Source organism: Botrytis fragariae, assembly GCF_013461495.1.
Source record: "Botrytis fragariae strain BVB16 chromosome Unknown tig00000000, whole genome shotgun sequence".
Lineage (NCBI taxonomy): Eukaryota > Fungi > Ascomycota > Leotiomycetes > Helotiales > Sclerotiniaceae > Botrytis > Botrytis fragariae.
Window position 1 is genome coordinate 1,072,025 of NW_023500986.1, and position 20,393 is coordinate 1,092,417.

Genomic DNA, 20,393 nt, shown 5'->3' on the forward strand with positions numbered 1-20,393 from the left:
GCTAAGGATCGCTCTCGCATGGTATTGCATCCTATCTATAGAGACTACAGCTGTGCGAAATGGCAAACAGGTCTATTATTCCAACTATAGTTTGCGAAGTTTATGAAAATTTCATTGCATCATCCATATAATATCGTTGCTCAATTTCTGGAGATAGAGGTATCGAAGAATTCTAAACTAGAGTCTCAAAATGGTATCAGTCGTATGCTTCGAAACATACAAAAGGTGATAAAAGTTGGGAAGAATGGCTTCTCCAGGTATTCATAGGCTTGAGCTGATGTCTGAGAATTTCTGTCAATTACTAGACTTATATTCTTGCTTTCGGTCTCCATTTTGCATATGGATGATCCTCCTCTCCGTCTGGAATCAGATGATCTACTGCTCTTGTATTCAGCATGCCAGGGTGTACTTGTGACAAGTCCGTAATGCCCATCATTCTCATTGTTGTCTCCAACTCGTCTTTCAGGACTGTATGTTATTAGCGTATTGATCAAGAACGTAACTGCTTTTGAGGTCATAACTCACTCTCGATGTATTTCTCTACGCCCTCGTGGCCCCAGCCAAGAGCAAACAAAAAGCCCCGACCGATTCCTACAGCTTTAGCTCCTAGGCACAATGCTTTAAATATATCAGTTCCTCTCATAATGCCACCATCAATGAAAACTTCCATTCCGTCGAAAACTTCGGGTGCATTCTTCTGCAATTCTAACAAAACCAGTATCGAAGCTGGACTTGTGTCCAGACTCCTACCACCATGATTACTTATCAATATCCCATCTATTCCATAGTCGAGCGCCATCTTTGCATCGAGCGAGGTTTGTACACCTTTCAGTAAGATAGGGAGTTTCGTACATCTTCGCAGCCAGGCGATATCTGACCATGAAAGTGTAGCATCAATATAAGCCCCCATTATTCTCCCCAAAGCACCGCCTTTCTTATCGTTCTTAGCTTTTGCACCACTCATTGGTGTAGACAAACTCTCATCTGCCTTTACTCTTTCATCCGCTTCTCGCTTTCCAGGGACTGGTGCATCAACAGTCACAAATATTGCCTTGACACCAAGTTTTTCCACATCTTGTAGAAGCTTTTCGGATTTATTTCTTTCCTTGTCAACGTAAAGCTGAAAAAATATGGGAAGCTCTTTCCTCCCATCGGAAGTCTGCGGATGGTCTTCAGACGCGGCCTCAAATATCTCCGCAATTGGAAAGCTAGCGTTTGTACTGACGGTCATTGCCGATCCCGCAGATTTCAGCCCCCGAGCTAGCTCCCGCTCACCTTGTGGATGTACCAGTTTTGCCATTGCTGCTGGTGAGCAGAATATTGGCACTTCCATCTGATTACCAAGCATCGTAGTCCTTGTGCTAACATCTTTGACATTTCTCAGTATTCTAGGACGAAGACTAATATTTGCATATGTGGAAGAATTCCGGCCTTTGGTTACAAGATCTGTAGCGGCAGAAGAATAAAATGCCCAAGTTTTTGGTGTAAGAAATGACTTCGCAGCAGTTACAAAATCGTGCGTGTTTATCAAATTATCAAGAGAAGGCTTAGAGCCAGGAGCTAGAGTCTTTGAAACTTCAGGCGGAGGTCTGATCCATTCTTCCGTTATAGTAGAGGAATCAACTGTTCCTAAGACTTTCGAGGCTGGAAGTGAGGATGATATCAAGGAGGATGCATGGATTTCAGAGTAGGCTTTTGAAGCATCACGGCCAGCATATTGCATAATTACTAGATGAGAAGATCAGCGGGAGAACATGAGCAGGACAAAGAACTTACTTACTGCTGACGCCCCCAGGGTGTTCGGGGGCAAAGTCTGTCAAATCATAAACTGTATCATTTACCACAACCCATAAATCTGAAGGAATGCTGTGCTGCGAAATCTCCTTTACTGATATACTCCGCGGCATTTTGAGATTTACAGATGGTACTTGTTTCTCTTGATGGCCTTCATCAAAATTATAACAAAATATGTGAAAAGAAGAACCACTTAAGAAATAAAAATCATCGAAACACAATGTACATTAACATATCCAGGTTGTTGAATTTAATGCGAGTCGGAATTGCTGCCGCTATTGTAGTGATGCAAGCTCGTGCTAATTGAGGCCGAGCTCAGACAACAGCCAATGCTTGATTGGCCAATATTGTGGATGACATTGTCCAATCGATACTTGATATGTCATACATGGAACTATAACATTTTGCTTCTTGAATCATCACTCGAATATCACTTAAGCAATTAACGATGCGAGTGTATAGATCAATTAATCAGGAAAAACAAACATGTCGACTCTGCTTCAATTTATTCATATTACATTTTCTACAAATTAATACATTGATGTCTTCATATAGAGGTCCTCATAATTTCGACTTCTCTGTAATCATACATGCAGAATTCGGGAGACTCTCAATGCTATCCCTATCGATCTGATCCACACTCTGGTACCCGGATACATTCATTAAGATATCGAAGTCGGCTAAGAGAGACTTCATGACATGTCGAACACCCAATTCACCCTTGATACTTAATCCCCAAACCCATAATCTTCCGACGAAGACGAATTTAGCTCCAAGAGCTAAGGCTTTGAATACATCAGCTGCCCCACGAACTCCGGAGTCGAACATAATATAAGTCTTATCACCTACAGCTAAAAAGAAGCATCAGTATCATTTATAGTTTGCCCCGGGGCATTAAAGATGCAGCTTGACAAGCGCTGGGGATCAACCGCTTACCATGAACAATCTTTTCCAATGCATCTAAACTTGCACAAGCTCCATCGACCTGTCTCCCAGCATGATTAGACACTACTATACCATCAACGCCAAGCTGAACAGCCTTTCTTGCGTCTGCAACATGCTGAATACCCTTCAGACAAAAAGGTTTGCCACCACTGATTCTTTTCCATTGCTCCATGAGCCAAGGCATTTTATCCCAGGACCAAGCACGTCCATGCCAAACATTATCGATCCACATCGCGCCAGCCTCATTCGGTTGCTTTTTTGGATCGATACCAGCTTCTTTCAATCGCTTTTGGAAAACGGGATCAGACAGTCCCAAATCAGCCCCTACGCCGTGATAGAAAGCATAATTCGAATTCGCAGCGTCACGGTGTCTCCAGGCCAATTGCCATGTATCCAATGTCAAGATACAGGCTGTGAAGCCACTATCATGTGCTCTTTGTAACAAGCTCAAGGTCAACTCATCATCATGCGGCATATATAATTGAAAAAATCGTGGCCCAGCACCGTTCGCAGCTCCTACATCTTCAATCGAGGTCGACCCTGCGGTTGATAAACAATATGGCAAATTCAATTCTTTTGCAACCTTAGCAACGGGCAACTCAGCCAATGGATTGTATATCTTGTTGATGCCGATCGGTGCGAATCCGATTGGTGCGCTGACCTTGTGGCCAAATATTTCCGTCTTCGTATCGCGATTGTTTGTATCGACGAGCATTCGAGGGACAATCCGGTGGCGGTAGAACGCCTGGCGGTTCGCAAGATGAGTGTAAGACTGGCCTGCGTTACAGGAAGCGTAATACCTATAAACAATATCAGTATCGAGATGATTTGTAGGTATGCTCAAGCTCAATTTACCATCCGCCCTTTGTTAAAGATTCTTTTGCCAAATCTTCCAGATCTCCTGGATCTGTGCTAAATGGAGGGACTTCTCCAGTGTTGTCCTTCCAAAACATTTCTCGTTGATAGAGTGCCCATTGTGGAGTGTTTCTACTTTTGATATTGGAATTCTGGGGATCAGACATGATGATAGGCAATATACGAGAAGCAATTGTAGGCAGTAATGAAAAGAAACGTGGAATTGGATCAAGAGAGTCTTGATAAAGAAGAAAACATGATACTTAACTTGACCACACTTGTCACTTAACATCTATGATCTCATTGTCGGCATTTCATTCCGGACTTAGAATCTCAGATGTCGTTGGTTCTAAGATAGTTCTCATAGCGAGTGACAAATAACAATCACGTGATTGTGCACGGATTTTGTGGCTTGAATGTGGCTCTGCTCTCCCCGAAAGTTTCAATAACTCATGACATTACGACATTACGAGTATCGGTCAGACAAAATATGGTAATTTTATGAATAATCGTATCGCTCTTCGTACCTCATATTCCTGTTCAGTTAAGGTTCTCACTGCATGGCCTCATGCCTCGGCTCTCTCATGCTCTCCTACGCAGAGCTTACAATATTTCGCCTTTATTACCATTAGTCCTCCGAGAAACACGCAGTCTTTCATCTGCGATTAATGAATTACGATGGCTACGTGAATATGTTGATAAAACGATGAGCCATCGTGTGCCCAATCAAAAATGGAGGACTTTGCTAAAACTCTGCCAAAGACGTGCCACAGGGGAGCCACTGCAGTATATTCTCGGCACCCAGCCCTTTGGGGAATTGGAGATTAAATGCAAGCCTGGAGTACTCATTCCTAGGTAATACTGACAAAGCACCTACTCTCAGACTCATATCTAACAATCAAAGGCCAGAAACAGAGGCATACACAACACATCTAGCAGAACTTCTTATCAAAGCACAGCGTTCTTTCCACGAAACATCGGAAAATCAGCATAATCCACTGAAGATCGTTGATTTTTGTTCTGGGACTGGTTGCATTTCCCTTCTCTTATACTCGCTTTTACATCAAGTATATCCTAGGCTCGAGATCGTCGGTCTAGACATCTCTAAAAAAGCGCTTGATTTATCAATTCAAAATGTTCGTTTTAATTCTCTGAACAGATCTGCACAGCAAAGTGTTCATTTTGAATTTGCTGATGTTCTCAGTGACGAGAAATTAATCCTAGGTATATTTCAAGGCGTCTGCGATGTAATTGTGTCTAACCCCCCGTATATATCAGAAGATGGATTTAACAAGGAAACGACACGATCGGTTAGAAATTGGGAACCAAAAATTGCACTGGTTCCTGATACATCGAGGCGGGAAACCATACACTTCAATGATACTTCCGGAAAGAGTTCTCTATTAAAAGTGGAGGATATTTTTTATCATCAATTATTGCGATTTCATTCCCTTTTGAAGTCAAAAATTCTTGTAATGGAAATAGGTGACGAGGCACAGGCAAAGAGAGTGATTCAAATGGCAATTGGCTTTTCAAATAGAATTGAAATATGGAGGGACTGGCCAGATCAACACGAGTTTGGAAACGAGAGTGCAGAATGCATGTTTCTGGACAATCACAAAATAGTAGTCAAAGGCACCGGGATGGTTAGAGCTGTCGTCTTGCTCTCCAATCAACATTTTGAATCATAATTATCCAGGAATACCATTAATATCATGATCATCATGCGTGGACGGCAGTGTTTGACGGGTCACAAGATAGTGTTGGCGGTCTAAAATAGAGAAATTCCAGGAGCAATCTAGAAGTTCTCTGGAATAATCTTCTATTGAGCGCCCCTTTTGCATTAGCCGAATTCCTCAATTCAACCTTTTCAAAGCTTCCAGAAGACTAGCGAGAGCATTCTAAGACAGCAGCTCCACGCCTATTCCAACTGCGTATATTTTTACGTCAATTTTCAGCCCGGTTAATGGCGAATTATGAGACAGGCTTCAAGTGGTTGCCATTATTTTGAAAGGGAACATGTTTGCATGCAAGATCTAGTGTTTTCTTGTTGTTCCAGACTTGGCAAGCTCGTATGGCATTTCACTCTGAAACTGCCATAAACATTCTTCCAATGGCCCCCTGAACCCCTTTCGCTTTATAAGGACAGAGGCGTTTTGCACAATTGTTTGGTAATGAATTTAGTTTCTTATATCTTAGTCCATTTAGTGTTCGAAAAGCTTCTTATCAATAGTTCACTCCTCGAGGTGCTTCTCAATACAGTCAATTCTCTTCTCTACAATTGTTCAACTCAACTTCCAAACAATCACAAGTTTAAATGTACACTCAATTCTTTTTCGTGCTTATTCAATTTTTGGGGTCTGTCACCTCTCGACCAAATGTCGTAGGACAAGGCTACAGGCCAGCTGCGTTTCAAGGCCCTTCAACTCCTAGAAATGTCAATACCTTCTTCACATTAACTGCCGGTATCAATCGTCGGAAGGGTGATCTTCCAGGCATAGCTCCGGCCAATCCGCTTCAGAAGGTGAGAATATTCCATGCACAAAGATATTTCATATCTGACGTCAATAGGGACACGATTGGTACACCGAATTAGAAGTGGAAGGACAAACATACCCTGTCGTAATTGACACAGGTAGCAGCGATACATGGATCGTGAAATCTAACTTTACATGTTTAGATTATGGTACTGGAGTACCCACTTCACAAAGTGTATGCTTGTTTGGTCCAGGGTATGCCCCCAGCTCAGGCTTCAATCATATCCCGAACCAACATTTCAATACTACATATGCAAGTGGGGAGAACTTAAAGGGAACATTTGGTCTCGTGGATGTAACTTTGGGTGGTATCTCGTGAGTCCCTAGGTCGTCTTCACAATTCAACTGCTTATTTTGCAGCGTTAATGCTCAAATTGCAACTGTTGATACAGCTGCTTGGCTTGGCGATGGCACTACAAGTGGCTTATTGGGTCTTGCATATCCGTCTATGTAAGTAGCTTCTCTCCCCGGATTTGGTTTTTTCTGATGTTGACCCAGCACCGCGGCGTTCAATGGCACCACTTTTGGAAATGACAATGCGGAAACTCAACGTAAGTGAGATTATTGCTTCATTTCTGCAGGACTAATGTCACACAGTTCCTTATGATCCTATCTTCACGACCATGTACCAAAAACACCTCATACCCCCAATCTTCAGTCTCGCCTTGAGCAGACCTTCAAATTGTATCGGCCATGGCAACGGGTATCTAGCTTTGGGCGGTTTGCCCCCCATCGCCTCCTATGGAGCTTGGGCTGTGGCACCAATTCAAATTGTCGCCATAGGAGAAGGATACATACAAGGAGCTCTTCCATGGCCCCAGCATCGTTCGTTCGCCTCCGTCAGCTTCACTTATCTCTTGACACTGCACTAACCTCCTCTCAGAAGTCTACACACTCACACCAGACAATTTCATATACCCCGGTAGTCAACGTCAAAAATGGAGCCCCAAACATTGGTCCCCACTATCCATGCCCAGCAGCAGTTCTCAAGTCCAACTTTTCATCGACTCAGGCACTACCCTTATTTTCCTTCCTAACTCCATTTCCTCCGCTCTCGCAGCACTATACAATCCACCTGCCGTTTACAACGCAGATCTATTCGCGTACTCTGTGCCCTGTAATGCTAAAGTGCCGTATTTTGCTGTCGTTATTGGCGGCGTGTCGTTTCCTGTCGATCCAAGGGATATGGTACAGGATGATAACACGGGTATGGGAAACTGCGTGGCGGGCGTGAGTGATGGAGATTTGTTTGACTTTTATACGCTTGGAGATGTGTTTTTGAAGAATGTGGTGGTGGTTTTTGATGTGGGGGCTTCCCAATTGAAGTTTAGGAGTAGGGGTTTTTATTGATTTATACTGATTGTTGACCCTTTGATCATAGTCTGAAGCGATGTCTATTCAGGCTCGGTTGTGTATCTCAGTGTTAGAAGTTACTTTTCCCCGTTCTTTTGATCGAATTGTTGGTTTTTGCAGTCTATCTGATGTCTGACGAAACTTCGAGAGCAGGAAGTGGTATGATGTGGGCATTTACAGCTCAAACGGAGCTCTGAATGCTTAAATTTCGTGCCAAAATCCTTTTTATTATGGCCATGGTACCTAGCAGTTGGTATTTTTTTTGTCGAGATTTGCTCATGCTATTAGCTGTTGTACGAAAACGACGTATGGGCCTAAAATATTCTTGAATTTGTTTTGGATCGTTGAATTTTATGTCACTTGTCTGATGTTCTTAACATCTCAGTCATTGGTTCAAACGGTAGGCTTTGTTGAACGCCTAGATCAAAATCCGACTCAATTTGTGCTCCTGTTGAATTACTGGCGCAAGAGTTCTTAAGTGCACATCTTCATAATGCCTAATGGCTTCCGTTCGAAATTTTGTTAACAATATTGGCTTTGCATAGCACATAAACTTATCGTTGCCGCATTGGTTTCTGGGAAAGCTTTGTCTTGCACGTCTGCAAAAATTCCATTGACTTTTGTCATTTGAAGTTGTATTTCTCATCAATTTTGTCTGCCACAGTAGCACTACTTCATTAGATAAGAAGTCTTTGGTTAAACGTCTTCAAAATCTAGTAGCTTCTCATCTGTCCTTTCGATCCGTCAAGTGTGTCTTCAGCAGTACCATAACAATTACCTTTTTTGCTGAAGAGTTGCTGGTTGTACTTTTGCAAGAATGCTGGACGGTTTTTATTTAGAGGTTTGTGACGTTTGAATGCTAGGCGTTCGATAGTATACAGTCAGTGATGGTCTTTGTTAGATTATCCCATATCTTGTCATGCAGATTACCAGCTTCCTCGCGAGAGCGCCCGCTGATATCGAGTGGAGTAGAATATTTCCCACTCATGCTCCTGTTGGTTGTGATTAGGAAAAAGTTTGTGGATACTTAATGTCTTCCAAGCATGTGTGCATCTTTATTTTGCTCTTTGAATCGGCTTCATTGTAAGTTTTCGTAATGATACGATGACTGCTTCGTATGATTTTCCTTTGAAAGTTGCCCGGTTTGAAGTGAAATTCCAAATGAACCATTCAGCGTATGTTTTCTGATAAAAGTTCATTCGGCCATCATCTGCTCAACAGGCAAGGAGAGAATTGAGAGTGGGGATATGATCGTCTCTGTTATTTCATGCATTTGAGATGCTAATTCATCCTTTCAAGCGACCTGAGTCATAATGAAACCGTCACTGCATTCTCCCAATGAGAGTCTGGAACATAGCCATGGTACTCACTCCTTGATTTCAGGATCGTATCCTTCAAGGCGTCGCATGGCGGCTTACTCCACAGCGGGACGAATCGTTCATATATCGTTGTGGAAAGGGAGGGGGTGCATCATGAAGAATGAATGACCGGGCAAGAAGTTCTCTGCCGTGTCGACTTCAACGACTATAACCGCATCAAGCAGCTCTCGTTCTTGATACAATAATCTCGTAGTTAATCTTGATTCACGGAACCCCCGAGTCTTGAAGGAGATAAATTGCTGCTGATCTTTGTATTGTTCCTGCACTCGCTCGCCTTTGGACCCATTTCCTGTCAACATAGAGACCCTCTTTTTCTCAACCATTGAGACCCCCGTAATCTCTCGATCAAGGCGGCATAGAAACTTGCACAAAAGTCACTGTTGGCAAGGTGAGAAATACAGTCTTCCAGGTCTCACGTTTCCAACGAGAGTATGAAATCAATTTGGCCCCATGCTATGATCGGCAAGATTGAGGTCAGGTAAGATTTTTCACTTGCCCTGGAGACCCACATCCACCGGGAGAGAGCATTTGTTGATCATAATTCACTCTACTATGACGGTGTTCCGATTCGCCATGCACAACATCAGACCACAATTTAGTCAAACAGGATTTTGATTCTGGCCAACTTTCACTTCATAGGTTGTTAATGTCGCGACTATGGTTCCTCTTCCGGGCTTCTAGCTTCACCCAATTTTATCTTCAAAACATACTAATTAACAATGATCTTCTCTACTCTATTACTGCTTGCTATATCAAGTTTTTTGGTTGCACTGAGAGCCTCTAAAGTATTCCATTTTAACGTCGTCACCCGGCTGCATCCATCCATCGGCATATATCATACAATACATGTACAAAATTCCAAATATAAACTGTCTTTATGTTACTTCACCTCACTATGCGTCAATATTCAGCTGAAAAGTGGCTCAAAAGAGTCGTGATATATACAAGGTCACGATTGAGGCTGTGTTGTAGTATTGTATTTCGAGAATCAAATTCAATAGTCCAGTCCGATTGTAGCTCGGCGAAGCGAACATGGTATTGTTATCTGCATTACAGCCGTACAGCTGGCAGGAAACCGTTGGGGGCGAAATGCGGGGGAAGGGAGATATGGGGATGGGCCGGAAAAAGATGATGAGCTGGCTGATAAGTTTTGGTTGTTACACGGAAACGAGAACTTCGTATGTAGTTAACAGATGTATACAATAAGATATGCGGAGAGCTGTGTTGGGATGAAGATTGGTTGATTAAAAGTACCTAGCATCTGTATCTAAACTCCAGCTGCGCTTTGCAAGAAACCTTGAAATGGCCTGAACTTGGTCGGGAGCAAAGACAAATGGATCCGTTGAAGACGTCAAGAAAAATTTAGGCTGCAGCATTCTCTGATTCTTCGCTGTTGATGGTTGCAACTTTGCAAAAATCAAATGTTCACTGCATGCAGATCGATATCAAGATGGAAACCTTGAAACACGCTTGAAGGATTCTTCCTTTGCGACTTCGAAAAGGGGTCTGCGTTCAAAGGCGCGCGTGAATATAGCTGGACGATGGGATAAAAAACCATGTCGGCGTAAATAGGTGAGAAGTCTACATCTAGTCGATACGAAGATGGCTTTCTTGGAAGAATTAGATAAGATATGCTGTTTTGACTACCGCGTGGATACTGAGGTTGGGATCTGGAAAATTCGAAAGGAAATATGGTGTTGTTGGAAGGGGTGAGTGCAATGAGAACCCCAGAAACCTATGTTGAATTGAAACATGCCGAATAGGAAACGGATATTCTACTTCCGCCGCTGCTATCATTCATTTTTCTTGGTCCCTATCATTATTTTTTGTTTTTTTGCGCAATTATAAACTTTCCAATTGTTTGGATAATTCGGTTGAGCCCGTACCGAACGGATATGTCGGACGCCGGCTGGCTGCCCCTTCATCTAGTCGTCAAAAAGCAATATGGGTTAAATTCCATGTGTGTGGGTGGGTATCTCTTGTGAAGAAAATGTGATAGACATGCTTGCTAGATGCAGTCATCCGCATTTCTGGACTGTGGTGGACAAATCACAAGACTTTTTATTTCAGCGTTTAACATCAATGGAGTCCAGAATGAAAATCAGCAAACGAATTAGTGGCCGGCATATGGCGGTTCATAGAAGTCGTCCAAAAGAAGAATTGTGTGCAGAATATCTTCAATCGTGTGGCTTGAAATAACATTCATAGTACCTAGGTATCGATGTACAGTGCCCTTTTCACAAAAGAACCTTGGGAACATGTACTTTGCCGCTCATTAGAACCCTTGAATGGAACAAGTTTTGGTTTGCTTTATCTCAAAAATGCCTCCCGACTCAGAAGTTCGCACTTGGGTGTAGGTCGATACCAGGCCAGGCCTGCCACGGTACTGTAATTCGATCTGTTGTATCTCCACGCGCTCCTCGTAACTGACATATTGGCTACCTCGTTGTCACACCTCCGACTCGAATCCTCGTTCTTCTTGCATGTAAAACCGTCGAGAATTGCATTAAATCTGCAGGTAAAACCACATCACATCCAAAAACATAATATCGGTCCTTCTGTCCCGGAGTTTCTCGACCAAGCATTTTGTTTTTTCGGCATTTAGGATTTCTTGGATTGATTTCGTTATGAATTACTTAGCTGAGACATTTCGATATATTTCTTCGGATCAATTGGATGCCATCCTTGGACGAGAACCTGGAAGTTCCTGTTACTCTTGTTTAAGGTCTGGGGTAGCAATCCCTCCGTGCCACCCTTGATGAGATGATTGAAGGGATGACGGAGCGCCCGATAGAGGAATCAAGCAGGGCATAAACGATAAAATTGCATATCTTTTGAATTATTAAGTAGCCAAAGAAAAATTTAACATCGAACAGCCTAAATGTAAGCGTGATGATCTCCTGTACTTGGTGAATCCAATTGTAGGAGACAGACACACGTTTTCTCCAGGTTCCAGAATGCTTCCACGGCATTACAATGAAGCATTGCATTTGCATTTGAAGGAGTAGGAGCAGTGCAATGTTGGATTTGCAGTATGTATGGATTTTTGTGGATTATAACGTCCAATTTACGGGACGGGGAACTTTCTGCTTTGTTGCATCGTGGGATAAGGCTGGTCGGCAAGGCTACTCAAGCGTGGTGAAAGTAGTGTTTCTCTTCTACAACAGCGTTCCATTCATTAGGCTTTAGGGCAGAGTAAATTTCCGGAGGCGACAAATGTCGTCGGAGGCTTAATTTGCGGTATCAATGATAGCTGAAGGTGTCTTAGTTGTCGAACGGTTCTTGATTTGAGCGTCTATTCAAACTTATGACAGGCCTTACGACAAGCATCGAAAGCCTATAATTTTAATGTGTTTCATTATCGACTTTTCTTTAACGTTTAAGGCTTTCCAGAGATAGTTGCAATACATACATTATTTACAAGCGTTTATTTGACGGAGCTAGTGCAAACATTCATGCGAGCTTGAAGAAATCCGAAAAACCTCCTAGTCTTCTTAGCCCTTTGTAGATATCTTGAAAGGATTGATGAAGTTTGACGAGCCACCACCTACAAACAGAAGCACATGCTATCATGGTAACACTCCCGGTAAGAGTATCTAGATGCCTAGGTATCTGTCACTTTCGGAGATACCTGCTTGACAGCTAGGTTATGTACCGAATAGCTACGATCTCGAACCCGCTTTTAACTCAATCGAAAGTTGAAAATGCATTGAACAGTACTTGAACATGCCACCATACATTTACGATCCTGGGTGAGCCCCTACACCCTCGTCGTGGGTGGATAAAAAGAACATATCTCGTGAAGCTTATCTAACTTGGGCTTAGAATAATGTTAGCCCCTTCATCTTCCGTAGCCCCACAAGTTCTTTCGCACATTTGTCTCGGGAGAACCAAACCTAATCCAAACCCATGGACATTAACTAGGGATGTATGTATGTTCAGATAATAGGTTGATGTTCGGGATAATGCAGCACGATCAGAGGTAAGATATTTGACAAGAATTCAAATCATGTCCTCGATATCAGCTCACAATAGGTGAGAAATAGATCGTGGATTATTAAGATAATATCGTATGCTCAAGCTAAAAATGTTATTTTTCCGGATATGTAGTAATACAGTATCATCCTTCAATCTTGATGCACCTCGCACTGTCAGATTTTATCGCCGGGTTCGTATTCACATCCGCCGCCGCAACAAGCGAAATCTCACGCGAAGCACAAAAAAAACATTTGCAGAGATGTGAAGCCAAACCTTGGTAATATTTAGGACACCCCAGGATTATTTTCAAATCCACTTACCGAACTATAACTCATTTAGGCCATATCCTCATCTCCGCCCATGGCTGACAGTCCTAGCTACCATTCGTCAGAAGATCATCAAGGATACTGTCTAGGGCCCTGGAAATAATTTATATTGGTTGGTGCTGAATAAGACTTGACAAGACCTAATGCCGCGTTAGCTCGTTAGACACAGAAAAAGAAGTGATTACAAACGCGAGAAAAGGAAAGCCTCAACAAACCAAAAACATAAGACGAAATGACATCGGACAATGTAGGTACTTGGGGCGCTTGGGGGCTTGAGGTATCTTTTTGATCGTAAGTGCTTGTGGAATGGTTGCCGGCCGGATTTATTGACAGGTCAGGGGCACCCGTTGGTCAAGGCTATTTCACCTTATGGGAGCTATACTCATTTGGATATGCCTGTCAGCGGATTCCATCCTCTTTTGAGAGATGACCGTGAGGCGGTACACGGTTCCCCCCTTGAACTATACATCGTTTACAGATTTATCCTTGTCCGTCAACGTCTTTTTCGATATTCCCTCTGAAGATCTCCAATTCGCCATGGTTTCCGATTTTAGGCACTGAGAGATGGAAGCATACAGCTCTCCCCAATAGGATCAATCTAGTCCATATTCTTATACACTATCACTAATGCAGATCACGCGCCAGCCACTTCTACTCGTTCGAGATAATATATGGCATGGGGGTAGTCATATACATTGCCCTTTCGAAGAGGGGAACGGAACACAAATGAGGCCAAAGCAGTTATCCACCTGCCTACTTGACAAAGAATTCGGAAGGACGTTAGACCCATCATGAGGCTTGCTTGCATCCCGCACATTAGTCTCGTCCTTTGGCCCCTTTGGTAGACCATGTTTAGATTCACGAATAAGAGCTTAGCTCTCGGATCTAGGATAAGCTTGTACTCCGGCCTTCATCTTCCCTTTCATCCCATAATACATCATGCTAAACACTCCATGAAGAATCACTTTTATGGATAGATGTTTAACTCTTAATCTTCAATCATTGATCGACCAATAATCAAAACTTCTCTCTTCAGATGCTTCAATGTCCATAACACAAACAACAACGATGGCAGCCATAAAGCCAGAAGAGTCAGAACATTCAATTTGGCAAAGCTATGCTCTCCAACCACCTCATACTTCTCATCAAACGGCGTTCGAGTCAAACTTTCCTTCCGGTCCTCTGGCATTGCCATATCATGCAAGACAGAAGGGAGGGTACCGATCAATGGATATTCCTTCAATCCACACAAGACCTCCTCACAGGGAAGGAAATGGAGTGCTGACTGCTTCACCACCATCACTGAATTCACATCATAGCTACCCTTCTCTCAAACGACCATTTCATTCTACAGATGATTCGCCCTATGGCGAGGTGGTGCAGGATTTTCGGGAAGACCTGTCAGAACATCCAAAACCTAATATTAGTCAAGATCACAGACTGCTTTCCTTTAGTAAACGACAGCCAAAGCACACTATCGTAGACCAACATGGAAGAATACAACAGCTAGACCTTTCAGCGCAAATCCACGGAATGTTCTTTTTATCGGAAATGACAACCCCCACGGGCGAGGGAGTGATTGTCCAGCCAGAGCTGACCTGTTACCGGAGGAACCTATTTCAAATTTCCGGATCCGTTACTACCCCCCGAGGCGCCTTATCAGTGATCACGGAACGCGGAGAACGCATTCCAATTTTGTCCCTAGAAGTAACGATCAGTGCCACGGAATCAGTTGATGGCCATTCTGTCAAACTGATTGTCATCCCATGGAAAACACCTCCACCAAACTCCCCTGAAGTGACACCTGGCCAGGAGCAGGAGCCATCGCCTATTCCACTACTTCCATTTGACGACGGAGCTCCAGATACAAACAATGAGTTTGCTGTTTACCCTATAGCCTACAGAAGACTTCAATTTAGAATCGCGACCGCGAACAATGGCCGGAGACGAGAGCTCCAACAGCATTTCACCTTGCATTTAAATGTTGTAGGGACCTTGGGAAACAACACCAAGATCAATGTTTGCGAGACAGCGACAGCGCCAATTGTGGTCAGAGGTCGAAGTCCAAGGAACTTCCAAGCAAGGAAGGAAATTGCACTCGTCGGATCATCAGCCTCTCGGGCCAAGCACCAGAATTGCAAATCACAAGTAGCAGTACGTCTGGTAATGCTACAATGAAACCAAAATTGGCAAAACCTCAGACCCTTGAACTACCTCGGTCGCCATTCAATTTCGATGCAAGCAATCTTCCTGTATCTCCACATTTGATGAGACAACAGTAAGTTCCTTCACTCAGTGTCATGTTATCCATCCGGATTTTGACTTGAAGTCGAATGATCTCGGGATTGTTTCCAACTTCGTAACATCTGCCTTGACTGTAAGCTGACATGACCAAATTAGAACTCTACCATCATGGTTCGCTCCGCCACATTCATCTGAGCACACCCCAGGACCATCAACTCCAAACTACCAAGGACCCCCGCCGTCGTTATCGATGGATAATTATCTTCAAGGAAACCATTCCAGTTCAGAAAATCCACAAAACCACTCTCCAGCCTCTACAATGCCAGCACCTGCACCTCCAGTACGATCATACACGTACCATAGTACAACTTCACCAGGTGGGGCCCCCATACGATTCATCGACAGCAATCCACGGCCCGCAAAATCACCTCGCCATCAAGCACCCCCCGAACTGAACTCTTCTTTCTCTTCCGATTTCACAGCTCGGTTCAACGCTCCTGCTCCATATAGTTCTGCCAGTGACCCTGCGCATCCAAGAGAATACTTCCCTACATCTATGTCTATGCAACCATGGACCACTGCTCAAGATACCGCGTCTACGTATGGAACTACGCTGCCCGCAGTCACTAGCTCCCACTATGAATATCCTGGGGATCAGCATTACGTAAAAGAAGAAGGCCACTCTCAACCACCACCGCCGCATCAACAGCCCAGTCAACAGCATTACACTTGGAGCGCCGCATAGTTTTATTAAACTCGCATAATTAACGCATTGCATTAATCCAGCATTTCAATGAGAACTCATTTCAATACATACACGCATCAGATATCAGATATCTGGCCTTCTTTGCGAGAATCTAGAAATTCATGCATCACTTCCAAATCTTTCCCTGAAGATCTTCCACTATACTACACGCCACGAAAATCATTTCCTTGCACTGTGTCAATCTCTTTTTTTTTATTTTAATTCTGCACTCCAGTCAGTAACCAAGGGAATTAGCCCCAGTTTCTTGTTTATATGTGCTCTCTTTCGAGATGGAAGGAAACGAAGCAATGGAATAGGATGATATGGGATACATTATGGTATTCCCCAGCGAACTGAAATATTCAGCATAAGCATCATACATAGCAAGCGATGGCGTAGGAAAAATGGTGGTGAATTTTAGGTTTCTCTTGTCTCCTTTTATTTTGGCATCTCTTTCATACTTTTTACACTGCGGATACATGGGATGGATGGACGGATGATTTGGATGATATCAATATGGATGGAACGATGGATGTACTTTTAGAAACTCATATTATGATCAGACTTGATACCCTCATTAATTCCTTAATACTCAGTCAAATGTAAATCAATAAAGATTTTGGGTGAAACTTCGAACCATTTAAACACAGGATTTATTCTTTGAATTCGATCATCTGTGAAATATACACTTTTTTACATAAAACAAAAAATACCAAGTGAAGTCTAAACAGAAGATCGCGGGCCAACCCGTTGCACAATTGGTCATTCTTGGCCCCCGCACAGACTTTATTTCAATCCCCACTAAAAAATATGTCGAGAGCTTCGATGCAGAAACATTGGTCAAGCTTCACAACAACATAACAATAAACATGTTTGACCTCCCGGACGCGAAACGGTGAGTGTGTTATTGCTTCATAAAAGAAGTATATCAGTTTGAATACCGGCTAACATTTTATTGATAGTGTGCGCCGTTCAGATCTATATACTAGATCCTCATCACCATCTCCCGAACCATCTTCACCCATCGACCCTGACGTCTCTGCTCGATTTCACAACCAGCTTGCTTCACTCTATGGACCTATTTCATCTCAATCATGCGCGACCGAGAACGCGTTAAACCCTGAACCCATAAATGACGCTCCACATTCACCACCACTAGAAGATGACGAGGACCAGGCAGAGGAATTTGACTTTCGGCTTTTCTCAAATGTCAAAGAAGGCAAGATAGTCCTCAAGGAGGAGGCAATTGATAAAGGGATTTTTGTTGTCCAGGAAAGAGACAAGAGTTACTACTTCACCGGTCCAATTGAGGGGCAACGTAAAGAGGAATACGCCATTGCGGCAATTAGTGGAGAAGATGTTTTGGAAGGCAGAGAGAAAAGATGTTGGGGCTTGGAAGTTCCGTGGCGAGTCCGGGTTGTGAAGATTGGTGTTAGTGGGCAGAAAAAACTGGGAAGCAATGGCCTCCTCGGGGCCAGAAATAGTTCCAATGGGGAGAAGAAGAGGAAATTGGGCAAGAAGATGAGGATTCTCATGAGAGAGAGGAGAAGGGCAATTGAGGCTCAGGAACAGGCAATGACGATGGAGAAGGAAAGCAAAGAGGAGGCAGACAAAGAGAGGAGAGCTAGAAAGAACAGAGAGAAAAAAGTCAAGAGGAAGGCAAAGGAGAAGGCGTTGAAAGCTGCTGCCGGGGAAATAATCAGACCCAGCCCGGAGTTGACGGAGCAGATGAATGAAGAAGAAAGGGCCAATTCTTTGTCGGTCGCTGCCGGATCGACATTTACGATGGGAGAAGAACAAAATCCTTCAATCTGCGATTCGTAACCCCACTCGAACCTCCGATAACCTTCGGTTCTCCCATGCGCATCTACAAAGGACGATAACCCCTCCAAAGAACCCCTTGCGTAAATGCAACCATAATTTAATATCTCCCCCACTAGATGAATTCTTTGTCGCATCTCACCCACAACACAAACGGGAAGGACACACACTATCCAACCCAACTAAACAACTTTTCCTCGTGGTTTCTAGGATTTAGCATTAAAGTTATGCAGTTAACATATCACAACGGTAATACTTGTACAACACGTTCCTCCCGTCCCGTGCTCAGGAGGAGGCTTAAAAGCCTCAATCACAGCCTCGATCCTTTAGTCGCATCTACGAGAACGCAAAACACCTTCAGAACATTCACGAAAACACATACCCTCTTCCTTTCATTTTTAAGGATTCCGAAGGATCAAATAACGTGAAATGAAGGATTCCTTCTCTCACACCATCGTTTCTCTAAATCAAAGACAGTCAAGCATATCGAGTCCTTCACTTGTACCTATTTGCCGGTCCCTGCAGCTACGCCGTACTTTTGCGACTTTGTACATTTCTGGGAATACCTTGGCCGCCGGCTTGCTAGTATGACAAATAGATTATTCTACGAGATGGCATGTTCCATGCCACGATTGATTTTTCGGATTCAACACCTTCCATAAACAACCAAGTATACATCTATCTACCCGGCATGCAGTTTTAGCCTTGGCCTCAAATAAGACCCTGCGGGCATTAGCACATAAGGTCTAGGTACATGGCTTTCTAGCTTATCCGCTCCACCCCCGCTGTTACGTTGCCCCGCCGTGCCACATCGATACAGGAACAATCTACATGGCCATGGCTGTAACCATGGTTAATCTTCGTCTATTGTATATTTACAATAGTGGATATAGGACAATTTTGTAAGTAACGAAGAGAAAAACAATGGAAATCAAATATCCTTGATTATCCACACGAGGCACAGTCGTGGCGCCATTACGCGGTACGGGATCGGAGGGTATTCCCCCTTTGAGTAATTGCTCATATATTCAGACGATCTCTTGTTGATCGAGCGGAAAAATACCTATGGCCAAGATAGATGGTACTAACTCTTTTTTTTTTTTTTTGCCGGGCTTATTAACGTATTCACGTATTCAGGATTTGTATTACCGGACTTGTACTCAAGTATTTTATTTTGTTTCTGAATAGTGGCTGGGAACATATTGATGGTCAGCGAGACAAAAGGGATGGTAACATGGTGTGCTATGTCAGATGTTTAAATGTCAAATTAATTCACGCTAGTGCGTACTTGGTCACACCATATTAAATGCTGATATTACATTCATAAGATAACTCATTATTCGACTAGGTACTTGCTTACTTAGGCAATGAGTAAATAATATTCCATATTTAATTTTGGCTAAGTGTAGTCAATCCATCATACTATTTCTTTAGTGATTACTATGCATTTATGAAGAAGTATAGTAATTGGTTCAAACCGAATGCTGATAGGTAAGGGTTCACTAGTCGAGGATTTAGTGGTTACTTTCTGCAAAGAACCCCAAGAGCTATCACATACATACAAGTCTTGAGCGGATAGACGGACGAGACCGACGCTTATTTATTAGTGTTGATGCACGTATGTATGTACGGCACCTTTGAAGTTTGAATGTTGAAGATGCTTGAGGGGATTGTTTCGGGTCATCTTTTACATGCGGATTTTACTGGATGGGTTTTGCGGAACGAGTATGGTTAGTGTGGGGGGATGAGATGAGGGGGTAGATTGTTTTTGAGGGTCTGAATTTAGCCTTTTTTTCCCTCTTGGCTCCAAATTTTGCAGTTCAACAGGATACAAATGTTCATTCTTAAATTCAATGATGCATTTTCGGATATAGAATTTCTTGTATCTTGTATTGTCAATCTCACCTTTTCGGCTTATGCATAGATTCGTCTATCCCTCCTCCCTCCCTTACCTTCCTTCGCCTTTCGTTCTAAATTTATAGCATACTTGAAATTCGGTTTATCGCCGAAAGTGATAACGTGAGGATGACATAAGTCTCGCTCTTTAGACCTCGTTCTGGATATGTATCTAGAATTGTGACAACTAGTTGCTTACCAGCATAATTCTTTGCTGGCTTGTTAGTCTGCCGGCTTGGTTGATTAACTTGATTGCGAAATTGGGGTCTACTTACTTGTACGTGTACTAGTGGGGCATCCCCATATAAGCGTTCGATGAGATAATATGGGATTCGCAAATTGGACAGTGGATCGTGAAGACGGATGTGAAGAGTAGATGAGATTAAGATGAAGATGAGTAAGGAATTGATCAGGGTTTTCTTAGATCATTTGATATTGGGATCTACTTGGATAGCGAGCGCAGCAGTGTGGCGAGTATTACAAGGGAGATCGACCGAGGTCTTTGAGGAGTGTAGGAGGC

General features: G+C 43.1%; 8 protein-coding genes across 8 annotated transcripts; 5 read left to right on the forward strand and 3 right to left on the reverse strand.

Annotated features, from left to right (window-relative positions):
* Positions 1-307: 307 nt before the first annotated feature.
* Bfra_006545 (putative mitochondrial cytochrome protein) lies at positions 308-3,761 on the reverse strand (the record flags this gene model as incomplete). The annotated part of the gene is made up of 6 exons (XM_037336915.1): positions 308-468; positions 526-1,728; positions 1,781-1,888; positions 2,385-2,645; positions 2,731-3,539; positions 3,595-3,761. 6 exons carry the CDS (start codon positions 3,759-3,761, stop codon positions 308-310), a joined length of 2,709 nt encoding a protein of 902 aa, XP_037198281.1.
* A 401-nt stretch (positions 3,762-4,162) lies between these two features.
* Positions 4,163-5,719, forward strand: Bfra_006546 (putative mrf1 mitochondrial n(5)-glutamine methyltransferase; the record flags this gene model as incomplete). Its single annotated transcript, XM_037336916.1, has 4 exons — positions 4,163-4,449; positions 4,499-5,079; positions 5,135-5,219; positions 5,635-5,719. 4 exons carry the CDS (start codon positions 4,163-4,165, stop codon positions 5,717-5,719), a joined length of 1,038 nt encoding a protein of 345 aa, XP_037198282.1.
* Positions 5,720-5,911: 192 nt separating this feature from the next.
* Bfra_006547 (putative pepsin (secreted protein) protein) lies at positions 5,912-7,481 on the forward strand (the record flags this gene model as incomplete). Its single annotated transcript, XM_037336917.1, has 6 exons — positions 5,912-6,118; positions 6,166-6,446; positions 6,492-6,581; positions 6,630-6,682; positions 6,729-6,956; positions 7,015-7,481. The coding sequence occupies 6 exons, from the start codon at positions 5,912-5,914 to the stop codon at positions 7,479-7,481; spliced, it is 1,326 nt and encodes a 441-aa protein (XP_037198283.1).
* A 3,820-nt stretch (positions 7,482-11,301) lies between these two features.
* Bfra_006548 (uncharacterized protein) lies at positions 11,302-11,848 on the reverse strand (the record flags this gene model as incomplete). The annotated part of the gene is made up of 2 exons (XM_037336918.1): positions 11,302-11,473; positions 11,802-11,848. The coding sequence occupies 2 exons, from the start codon at positions 11,846-11,848 to the stop codon at positions 11,302-11,304; spliced, it is 219 nt and encodes a 72-aa protein (XP_037198284.1).
* Positions 11,849-12,692: 844 nt separating this feature from the next.
* Positions 12,693-13,256, forward strand: Bfra_006549 (uncharacterized protein; the record flags this gene model as incomplete). Its single annotated transcript, XM_037336919.1, is given in 4 exon segments — positions 12,693-12,791; positions 12,813-12,845; positions 12,982-13,118; positions 13,130-13,256. The coding sequence occupies 4 exon segments, from the start codon at positions 12,693-12,695 to the stop codon at positions 13,254-13,256; spliced, it is 396 nt and encodes a 131-aa protein (XP_037198285.1).
* Positions 13,257-14,235: 979 nt separating this feature from the next.
* On the forward strand, positions 14,236-16,156 carry Bfra_006550 (putative ndt80 like dna-binding family protein; the record flags this gene model as incomplete). The annotated part of the gene is made up of 3 exons (XM_037336920.1): positions 14,236-15,321; positions 15,369-15,445; positions 15,568-16,156. The coding sequence occupies 3 exons, from the start codon at positions 14,236-14,238 to the stop codon at positions 16,154-16,156; spliced, it is 1,752 nt and encodes a 583-aa protein (XP_037198286.1).
* Positions 16,157-17,025: 869 nt separating this feature from the next.
* Bfra_006551 (uncharacterized protein) lies at positions 17,026-17,980 on the forward strand (the record flags this gene model as incomplete). Its single annotated transcript, XM_037336921.1, has 2 exons — positions 17,026-17,051; positions 17,119-17,980. 2 exons carry the CDS (start codon positions 17,026-17,028, stop codon positions 17,978-17,980), a joined length of 888 nt encoding a protein of 295 aa, XP_037198287.1.
* Positions 17,981-18,444: 464 nt separating this feature from the next.
* Positions 18,445-19,178, reverse strand: Bfra_006552 (uncharacterized protein; the record flags this gene model as incomplete). The annotated part of the gene is made up of 3 exons (XM_037336922.1): positions 18,445-18,559; positions 18,857-18,983; positions 19,127-19,178. The coding sequence occupies 3 exons, from the start codon at positions 19,176-19,178 to the stop codon at positions 18,445-18,447; spliced, it is 294 nt and encodes a 97-aa protein (XP_037198288.1).
* Positions 19,179-20,393: the final 1,215 nt, after the last annotated feature.